This window comes from Oryza brachyantha, chromosome 10, assembly GCF_000231095.2.
Source record: "Oryza brachyantha chromosome 10, ObraRS2, whole genome shotgun sequence".
NCBI lineage: Eukaryota > Viridiplantae > Streptophyta > Magnoliopsida > Poales > Poaceae > Oryza > Oryza brachyantha.
In genome coordinates this window covers 8910801-8921764 of record NC_023172.2, presented here as the reverse complement: position 1 = coordinate 8921764, position 10964 = coordinate 8910801, and the positions used below count along the sequence as shown (strand labels likewise).

Below are 10964 nucleotides of genomic sequence, written 5' to 3'. Positions count from 1 at the left end.
TTTATTGAAAAGTAATTTTTAAATTTGATGGGGAGCTTGATTTTTATAATAAATATTTTTAAATTGTTAACGAAATTATGTTTTATTTTTAAAAATATTTAGTAATTTATCTCTTATTATTATTCACAACCCAAATAATTTACAAATCAAATATTTCTAGCTTTAAGCAATATACCAAGGACGATAAAGTCATTTCTACAATAATTAACGATCAAACTAATGGTCAACTAACGGAATGGGCATGTAAGGGATTCAAATAAAAACTCAGGGGTATATAAGAGATCAAGCAAATCTTAGGGGCGTATAAGGGATTGGGGGAACTTACAGGGGCACATAGGGAATTGACCCTTAAATATACATGAACATTAAAACTAATTATGCAGTTATGCGGGAAATCGTGAGACGAACCTTTTAAGTCTAGTTAGTACATGATTAGTCATAAGTGCTACAGTAACCAATGTATAATTAGACTTAAAAGATTCGTCTCGTGGTTTCCAGGCGGAATCTAAAATTTATTTTGTAATGAGTCTACGTTTAATACAATATATGACCGTACCCTTCGATATAACCTGTGTCCTAAAAATTTTTGGGAACTAAACACGGCCTTCGTATAAACGTCATGTTTTTAGGCGTTTTATGATTTAGCTGAACGTTGGGATTGGGGGGGGGGGGGGGAGGGAGGGTTTATTTCTTCAATACGCTGCGTCGCTGCCATGCTTTTGTAGTATTGTTACACTATGTATTTAATTAAATGTACCACGGCAACGCATGGAGCATTAGCGTATAATACTCCGTCCATTCAAAAATAAAGATATTTCTGTCACCCACCCTTTGTTCTAAAATAAAAGCTATTTCTCGACTTACCTTGTTATTTTAACCAATCATAATCATTCTTGGTTTAGTTTTCTCATCTACATTATCTTTTCAACCATTTACAAACATAATCAATCATTCCCACCTACTTAATCTCCATCCACCATTTTAGAAAATGTTACATTTTAGAATAGAGAGGTCGACAATTATGTACAATAGAAAATGTGTTTAGATATGATGTACATTGAGCTATTCTTAGTAAAGTGTTCATTAGCGGTGGAAACGAGCAAGTCAGGAATAGGTTGACTCGCTTTAACATAGGGTTGGATTTAGCACTGGGCACAAAACCCGAAACCTGAAGACCGAACCTGAAAAAATCAGCCCTAAATCCGAAGGAATCGAAACCCGATGCCTGATCTGTATTTGTGGGTTTTAAGTTTGAAAACTCGAATTTATTTCAGGTAAATCGAGTTTATGTCTCCAGTACCCGAAATACTCAATACCTGAAATAACAGCAACAATCCTTGCTCCGGAACTTCAACCTCAACATCAAAGACACATATGACATAAACACGAAGCAACTTTAACTCTACTGCTAACGTGGCAACGTGTGAGTTGGTGACTTGAGATTAAATGGGTTTTTTGCGGTTTTATGTTTTGATTTCAGAATTAAGATAAAATGAGTTTCATGGCTATGAACTTTAACGGTTTAAGGTGTGACTTGAGACAATATGTGCGGCTTTACAATGAAAATGTTGCTGAAACAATATTGATGTTTTTGTTATGAAAATGACACTGAATCACTGCTATATTTTTGTGCAAAAAGACCTATAAAATCTTTTAGTATGTTGAACATTGGTCGGGTTATAATGGGCAACCCAAAATTCGAACCTGATTTTGCGGGTACCCAAAATATCAGGTCTTAGAATTTTTTCACTAATTTCGGGTATTGATTTTGGAAACCCAAAATTTAAAAAACCTGAAAAATCCAACCCAAAATTTTCGGGTAACCTAAACGCCCAATACTAGTTGGATTGGCCAGGATTAGCCAAAGGAGCTAAAAAAATGATAGGGGCAATTTTGTTCTTGCCCCTGTTTTGGATTCTAATACTAATTTTACCCGTCCTTTTTATGGTTTTTAATTTTACCCCTGTTTTTTTTAACTGACCAACAATCTGCCTCTCTTTTGGATGGAGGACCTAACGGTGTTAACTTAGGGGTTAAAAGTACTATTTTACTCTTTCTCATGAATTTCATTAGAATATGAAAATGGGGTAAAAATAAAAACCCTAAAAAAAGGGGTAAAATTAATATTAGAATCTAAAACAGGGGTAAGAACGAAATTATCTCAAAATGATATCAGCTTGTTTCCAGGCTCGTGCATTCAAGTAAGAATCTTCTTTCCAGACTCCATATATAACCTATACTACATCCGTCACTAAATGTTTGACGCTGTTCACTTTTTTATATATGTTTGACCATTTATCTTATTTATTTTTTAAAAAATATATAAAGCTATATATATATATGCATAAAAGTATATTTAACAATAAAAGAAATGATATAAAAATAATTAATAATTATGTAAATTTTTTGAATAAGTCAACGGTGTCAAATATTTAGGGACAGAGAGTACATTGGAAAATATCATAAAAAAGTACCAACAGACAAAATTAGAATAAGATCATATATTTTTTTATAATTCACATGATAACCGTAAGTTAACAAACAACAACTCCACCGGATAATAAGGTACGGAGTAATCTATATGACTCCACAACGGCTCAGACCGTGAGGCAAATGAGTGGCTTACTGGCAATCTCAGGCTTGGCTCGTTTGGCTTTCGAGCTAAGCCGACCCAAGTCATGCGAGCTCAAGCCAAGCCCAAATCAAGCTCACGAACCAGGGCTTTTTATTCACTGCTAGTTCTGATACACGTTAGATGTGTATTTGGACACACCAACATGAATGCATGCGCAATGCATCCAATTTATGTTAAATAAAAATTGTTTAGACATTTTTTCTTGTCCAAAGTCTTTATGTGGGAACATTTTAGTTTTCAATAACAGTGACAAAAACCAGGTCCAAAGCTAGTGGACATACTAATTAGCCTTACATTGGATCGTAACCCAAATCAATTTCAAATTTTATTTTCAAGAGCAACCCTAAAATGACCCTAACTTCTCTCCCGCCATATTCCAGCCCGTTCGGCACTTAGTTGGACACTAGAAAGCAAGCACGGCTTTGTCGCGCCTAATTATAGACAGTCCAGTTTAGTTATTCAGTAGTGGTTGTAATGACAAATATGTTTGCTAGTTGAATAAGTTTTTGTATTAAACTGTTTTCAATATATAGATTTAAAAATATCTTGAAGCATTTTTTGCGTTTTATCAAAAATAGATGGCAACTCTAATTATTGGTTGTTGATTTGTCATAAAAAGAAGTAACTTTTGAAAATAATATTTTATTGTATTTGTTTTAAAATGAAAATTCTAAATTTTCTCCCCTATACATTTTTTATTTTAATTTAAATACTATATGTAAAATTATACTATTTAGAATTAAGACATGTACTATAAAACAGTTTGTAGTATGTACAGTTTATAAAATTATTTTGCAGATGTTATGTAATATCGAGGACCTAGCTGCAAAATCAATGAAATCTGGGCCAACGCCCATGCGGCCTTTCAGCCTTCATTGGCATGCACAGTGGAGGTTTAAGTTGGGCCGTGTACGACCGGCCCATTTCAGCTATAACAAAAAGAGATGTTGGCTGCCCATTTTGCATTTTTTTTTCATTTTTCGTTATTTTTCAGTCTAGGCCCTGTTCGGCCACCCCATAAGTTAACTAAGTCTCCATTGTTTTTCACCCACATGCTCCCGAACTGCTAAAAAATGTATTTTTTATAAAAATTTTCTATAGAAAAGTTGTTTTAAAAAATCAAATTAATATATTTTATATTTTTAACGATTAATAATTAATTAATCATATATTAATCTATTACTACGTTTTTTTGGCAGGGCATAAGTTAACTTATCTAGCAAGCCCAAACGCGGCCGGGCAAGCGCACAAGGGGTGTCTGTTGTACCACACCACACCGTGCGGGGAAACGTGCCACGTGGCCCAATCACACGTAATATATATATAAATATACCTGCCTTTATTGTTGATGAGAATTTTAAACTATATAATATAGATGGTTTAAAACTGAGTTTAAGGTCATCAAGTACAGCAATAAGCGAGCTTTATGTCAATAAATTAAAGATTGCGGTGGAAAGATTTCCCAACTCCTGACCACCAGTTTCAGGTCTCCCTAATAAAGCCCATTGAGTTTTACCCACCTTTTCGTTTCTGCTTATGTTTTACTATAAATTATTTTGTAATCTTGACTTTTATATCATTGAGAATATGTATATACAAATTTTATTCATAAATTATTTTTATTTACAAATATATCGTTTGTTTTTTAACATGAAACAGTCAAACAAATTATTTGTCAAAACATATAAGGGGTGATTTTTTTTGGCTTTTTTATGAAAAAATCCAAACGACATATTTGTAAATAAAAATAATTTATAAATATAACATATATATATATATGTTCTTAGCGATCTAAAAGTCAAAGACTAAAATAAACTACGATGAACAAAACACAAAATCAACTCAATATTTAATGTTGAAAATTTAAATATTCGCTTATAAGGATAAATAGAAGCGAAAAGATGATGGTATAGCTATTTTTCTAACTAACCTCACCATCTCAACCAATAACAACCATTGTCTATTCCAGTGGCGGAACCAGGATCTCTCAATGCCTAGGGCTCAAACTAAAGGCAAAATCTATCCATGATAATTCATACATCTAAAAAAGTGAGAACATAAAACTGAACCTACAAAATGATATTACATACCTAAGTGATGCAAATAGTGAGAACTTAATCATTTACAAATTTTGTTAACATACCTAACGAGAACATGAACCTGAAGCTACAAAATGTGTTTGTCGAAATGCTGCAAGGTTGTGGGAGATTATACCGAACTGTTGAATCGCTTCCTCTCACCACGCTGAGGTTGAAACTTGTTTTTGTTCTTGGACTAATCAAGTGTTCTTATAATTCTTATATACATGTTTTTTCTTGTGAATTGTTTGCTCTGAATGGCTGATCATAGTGCATTGCTGTTCGTATTTCTCAAGTGCACTGGTGTTACTGCCTGAGGCAGGGCTAGATTCCTTTTTACCCTTTGTGAGAACTATTGCATTTGTTTCCATTAAAAGATTTTGAGTTTCTGTGGTTTTCATCCTACCTTTCAAAAAATAAAGGTCCTAATGCTAAGAAAGGGGGAAAATGAAAAAAAAGCTAAGAAAAAAAAATAAAGAACTTCACTTATATTTGGGGTCTTGGAGGTTGGCTGCTGGGAGAATCAAGCTGCAGCTAGGGGTGCCGCTCGACAGCCTCGACTGCCAGTCTATCACCGCCGCCGCACCCCGCCGCTGTCGTCCCGCCGCCGAGCCCCATGTACCCCACCACCGTGCCCCACCACCGTCGAGCTCCCTGCGCGTTGTCGCGGCCCGCGGGCGAGCACCGTCGCGGCGTTGCCGATGACCGAGGGCAAGGAGAGAACGAGATGATGCCGAATGAGAGAGCACCGAGGGTTTTGGACTTTTGGTCTTCTGCTGTGTGATTTGGAAACCTGGGCTTGGAAAGACCGAGCGGAGCTGGCCCAAACGAGTGGGGCTACACCATTGAGATTTTATTTTTTTGGGAAAATATATAGTCACTGGTCCACTAAAATTTTTTCCACGAGTGGGGCTAGGGCCCAAGTTGTCTATTAATTTTTTCACGACGTTATCTTCTCAGCCAATCACAAACTTTCTTTGATCATCCACATATGCTTTCTTAATACCCGTGGCCAGCTCTAAAAATACTTACATTATGTCTTGTGTGGTCAGCTTTGTTGTTTGATTTGGTATTAGACTGAATTTTATTTTTTTAAAAAAAAAACTCAACGCTATCTCGCCTCTGTACATTGATGCAACCCATGACTCATTATTCTTGCTTTTCAACCGTTCGCTTCCCACTTATTACCTCCTTCTAAAATATAATTATTAATAGGTTATTTAGATTATTTAGTATTGTCTAAGAAGATATTAAAAAAAATTCTCTTTTATTTATTTTAGTGATCAATTTATAAATTTTAAATTGATTATATTCTCTATCAAGCATCTGATTGGCTACAAAATTATTGAAATAATTAAAACCATAAAAATCAGTATATACATATTTATATTATAATATAATTTAAATATAAAAATACTTATATTTTGAAATAGAGTAGGTATCTTATATCCCTCGTACTCATCCAAACTGATTGGTTTTGCGAACTTGGGCAGTATCACCAGTCCATTCCATGTATGGGATGCAATAAAAAAAGACTGCTACGGTTGTGTTCTTTATCTAAGATATCTTTTAGATGTTTTTTTTAATTTTGCGTGCATACATTCTTAAGTTATTAAATGGTGTATTTTTTCATAAAATTTATATATATATAAATTCATTAATCATTATCAAGTCTTTCTAAAATAGATTTTGAATAATTCCACAACTTACACCATTAAATAGATATGAGAAAAAAATCAAATAATGTTTCATCATCGAACGAAAATCTCAAAAAAGATATTAGGTTGAGTTCTTAAAAAAAAGATATTACTAGCTAATATTCCAAAAAAGATTCCCCGGGCGGGTCACCAGGCTTTCATCTCCCCTGCTCTGCCACTGCCAGCGTGTCTTGCGTGTCACCCACCCTATCTCTCTCGTGGCGGCGTGACGTCACCCGCCCGAAGATCTTTCTCGCGCCGAACATATCGACCCCTCGTGGGCCCACCTGCCAGTCTCGCCTCGTGCCCGCGCCGCGCCGCGCCGTGGAGAGGGAAAGAGAGAGAGAGGAAAAATATCGGCAGCGGAGAGAGATATTTCTTCTCCCGACACGGCCCCGCGGCGCCACGTGGAAAAGTACCGCCACGTCGGCGCAAAAGCCCGTGCGGTGGGGCCCACCTGCCCCCACCCACCTGGACACTTCTTCCCCCCCACCACCTCCTCCTCCTCTTTTCGCCGCCGATCGGATGAACCGCCACCGCCTCCTCCCCGTCGCTGCGGCAGTTAGACTATAGTATATAAATAGATAGATTTCGCCGGCGGCGTCTTTGAGCTCTGACCGCGGGGGGGTTCTTTCTTATCTGCTTCTTTCCTGGCGGCGGCGCCGGCGGTGAGGTTCAGTGCAGCGGCTGTCCCCGGTTGGCGGTTTCTTGGTCTGAATCGCGATTTCTGTTTCGACACAAGAAAAGGAATTTTTGGTTGCTGCCTTGCTGGTTCTTGATTTGATTTGTTTGTCCGGCTATCCGCTTTGATTTACTGTCAAGTTTCGCGTCGGTGGAATCATCCAAGCTGCTCCAATTTGGTCAAATTTTGGATTTGGATTCCAAGAATTCCTCTTTTTTTCCCCATTTTTGTCTGGTTACCCGGTGTTCTTAAAAGATTGGACTATGGGGGATGTGTCGTTGAACGCGCCGATCCCGATCAACGCCGAGGCGCTTCCCGGCAGTATCTCCAAGGTAATCACCCATCATTTTTTTTTCCAATTTTTGTTTTGCTGAGAGATGGATGTTCAACACTCCGATTCACGGGTTATATGATGTATGATTACAATTGTCCATGCTGATTCTGATTAGATCTTGCATATCGCCACGCTGGCACATTTCAATCTTGTTAGCACATAATTCGGCTTAAAAACTGGGTAATCTTGAATATTCTCTGTCACTGTGAGACTGCCTGACATAGAACTGATGAATGGAATACAGTAAAACCGAACTGTGATTGGGGAATTGATCGTTTTCCCCTGTATCTGTGATCAAATCTTCCAAACAAAAGAACATATTAGGACATGTTTAAAGGTAGAGTTCTTTATCGACTCTTATCTGATCCATATTAGCAAGAATGGTACGTACAAGGGTAGAGTTAGGTATGATTGATTCATTAATGCAATAAAATAATTTTTTATTACACTGGTTTCCTTTTTATCCACCCTCATACAAGAAAGTTTCCTTTAATAAATGCTAAGAGTCAACTCTAAGTCTTTGTCATACATGACAATGGCTTTTCTCTCTCCTTTCCTTTCTTTCTGCCGTGTTACCAAATTTGTTTACATGGCGATTGAGAGAGTAAGCTAATAAGCACCTTTGTATGTGCCCTTAGTACATACAAAGATCCTTGGATATTTGCTTCTCCTACCATGTGTGACAGCCGTGTTAAGTCAACTTTTTGTCATGCCAAGCAATTTGCAGACCCTGAAATTAAAAGCTTTATGTTGTGATTCTTCTCGGCAGGGAGATCAATCTCTGGACTTGATGTCAGATGGATGGACAAATGAGAGGCACAGCTTGTACATAAGCTCCATGGAGGCATCCTTCATGAAACAGCTCTACGGAAATGAGCACCATGGGCATGACATGAATAGGAGTCATGCCGGCGACACAAATGGGCTCAGGGTGCACCGGGAGGGTGTGTGCGACAACCTAAGGTCTGGGAGGGATGATGCTCACGCTCATGATAGAGGCATGAGCTTCTTCCCTGAGAATCCATGGATAAGACGCTTCAGACCGCGCAATTCCGGTGTGAATTTCAAGAATGATGTGGTGGGGTTTTCTGTGGATGACGATGAATCGGGTACTGACATGGTCCGACAGAGTGTTCGGGTGCATGGAAGAGAAGGAAAGAGTTGTGTTGGAGAAATTCTTGCTGATAAAAGCACAGGTTACTACTTTAACTATCTGATTTGCAAATTGCTTTCTTCAGTATATGCCTTCCTTCAGTTCTGTTTAGAGTTATGTTATTTTCAGGACTATTTTACCATATTTGGAAAGCTACCTTTAGGTACCAAAATTACACACAAAATTTTGGTACTCGAGATATATAGTATCTCAAGATACCAAATTTTATACTAGAAAATGATACCTACCAGTATTTTATCAAGGATGATAAAAATTCCTTATTTTCAGTCTGATTATTGTACAGTTAAGTTTTACTTGGTGAATAAGTATGATCTATAATGATGCAATTTTAAGATACACATAAGTACCATAACGTTGAGGGCCAAGAAGTACAAATATAGAACTTATGTCCCTGTTGCAAGTGTAAAACACAAATTTATGAGTTGAAGTAGCTACTATGTACAGAGCTTCTGATCAAAGCAAAAATTCTAGTAATATATTTTTCTACATATCCTCAACAAGTTTCCTTTTGAGAATAACTTGTAAAAAGATTTTTTTTCAGTAATTTTCTTAAAACTAGCTAGCCAACAAACAAATGTAAGGATCTTGACAAATAATGGGACAACAGAAACATATCAGTAAACTGCAATTGCATATGGTGCTATATTGTTGCTTGCCTGTGTCAGGAAACTTCATTAGTTACTATCAATTGTCATCCTACTCGTAGCCATAAAAAATCTCGGTAATTAACACACATGTTCCTTGTTTCTTTTTGTTTGTCCAGAAGTCTCTGATCAGAATTTTCCTGATGAAGATGTTGAAGTCGATGCAGAACCATGCAAGAGGAGGAGGCCTACCCATTACACTACCACACCCAACGAGCAGACAACATAGCAGTATCAATCGCACTCATTTGCTGTAAGTGCTGAAATAAGTGGACCATATCCTACTGAGGAACTGTTAACCTCTCGAGCACTTACCAGCATTCACCGTTTTAATAATAGGTTTAATGCATCTCTAGGTTGTTCCATTAGGAAGATCACATGCAGCGACAAAACCCAGTGACACCAAGCGGAGGTACAGTCAAGTCTGAAGAAAACATGGCTACTTGTTTTGGAATATTGCTGATTTGTGGTGTACACTTGTGCTGCTGCTAGTCTTGTGACTTGACTAATTGAAATGTATCGATTGTTCTTGTGGTGTGAGAGGGCTGCATTTGTTTCCTAGTTCGTATTTAATCAATTATCTGTAGAGCATCAGGTTCAAAAAGTTTGTAAATACAAATTCTACAATTGAATTGTGATGCCCCCTGTTGTATTTCAGTGGCTTCTGTCTGCAAGTGAATGCAGCAGTCATGCTTGTCATTGCACAAAAGAACTACACTTTCAAAAAAAAAAAACAAAAGAACTACAATAAGAGTTGGCTGTTTTATTGCATTCTCATTAACATTTTTTCATGGTGTTTGGATCAACGCATTTAAACTTGTGCGTAGAAGCTGTTGCATCATCCCGGTCGAGGAGGGGGGGGGGGGGTGCGCTGGTTTAGTCATCAGTTTAGTTTTCAAGCACCGTAACCTGAAACATAGCATTTCAGCTTTAACCAATGCCAAGATGGAAATAAGTTTTTGATTTAGGTGAGACCAGCAAAATACCCGTGCATTTGCATTTAAGTAGACCATATGACTGAGATCTGAAAATAGGCACAGACTAGGAGTGTTGATCTAAGCAGAAGCAGAAGGATCCAACTGTTCTTTGTAAAGCCAAATTCAAGTTTTTAAACTTCAATTTGTAGTTTATTTTGCTGTTTTTTTATCGTAGTTTATTTTTTCACCTTTGCTTTTAGATCACTAATAACACAAATACAAAAGTTCTATTTATAATTTTTTTTATTTGCAAATATATCGTTTGGCTTTTTCTTTGAAAAAATAAAAATATAACCTATTAGTTTTCTCCTGAGGGGGTGTGCTACAAGTGTGAGGAAAGGGAGGATGAAGATGGACGACTGCTCTTTTAAGTAGTAGAGATAAGTAGGGTGTTTACCCCTGGCCACCTAGGTAGATTTGGGTCTTAGAATTGTAACATGTTCTCACTTCTCAGGACACCCCTGCTTATTTGCTTATGACACTATCATTTTTTCGCTTATGCTTATGTTGGTAAGTTAAAATTTAAATTTTTAACCTTAATTTTAAAGTTTATTTTGAGGTTTTTTCACTAAAGTTTATTTTCAACCTTGCTTTTAGATCGCTAGGAACACATATATAAATTTTTGTACTCACATCTTATTTTTTGTTTGAAAAGCCCCAAAACTTCCCACAACTTTTGGTCCTAACCAAGATGCATGCAACTTGTCTGAGACCTGTATAGGAGATCGATCATATCACTGACT

General features: G+C 37.0%; 1 protein-coding gene across 3 annotated transcripts; it reads left to right on the top strand.

Moving 5' to 3' along the window:
• The first annotated feature begins 6922 nt into the window (after positions 1-6922).
• Positions 6923-9986, top strand: LOC102703899 (cold-regulated protein 27-like). 3 transcript variants are annotated; one of them, XM_040528280.1, is made up of 4 exons: positions 6923-7424; positions 8196-8622; positions 9394-9497; positions 9601-9986. In XM_040528280.1, the coding sequence occupies exons 1-3, from the start codon at positions 7356-7358 to the stop codon at positions 9471-9473; spliced, it is 576 nt and encodes a 191-aa protein (XP_040384214.1). In that variant the 5' UTR covers positions 6923-7355; the 3' UTR covers positions 9474-9497; positions 9601-9986. The 3 variants fall into 3 exon arrangements, with proteins under 3 accessions (XP_040384214.1, XP_015697259.1, XP_015697260.1); XM_015841773.2 differs by having other exon boundaries at positions 6928-7424; positions 9364-9497; positions 9584-9977; XM_015841774.2 differs by having other exon boundaries at positions 6928-7424; positions 9364-9497; positions 9601-9976.
• Positions 9987-10964: the final 978 nt, after the last annotated feature.

Excerpts from the sequence above, each read along its gene's own strand:
- LOC102703899 (XM_015841773.2), top strand. The coding sequence starts at position 7,356 with ATGGGGGATGTGTCGTTGAACGCGCCGATCCCGATCAACGCCGAGGCG. Across the intron at positions 7,425-8,195 it reads TTCCCGGCAGTATCTCCAAG|GGAGATCAATCTCTGGACTT; the intron begins GTAATCACCCAT and ends TCTTCTCGGCAG. Across the intron at positions 8,623-9,363 it reads TCTTGCTGATAAAAGCACAG|AAGTCTCTGATCAGAATTTT; the intron begins GTTACTACTTTA and ends TTGTTTGTCCAG.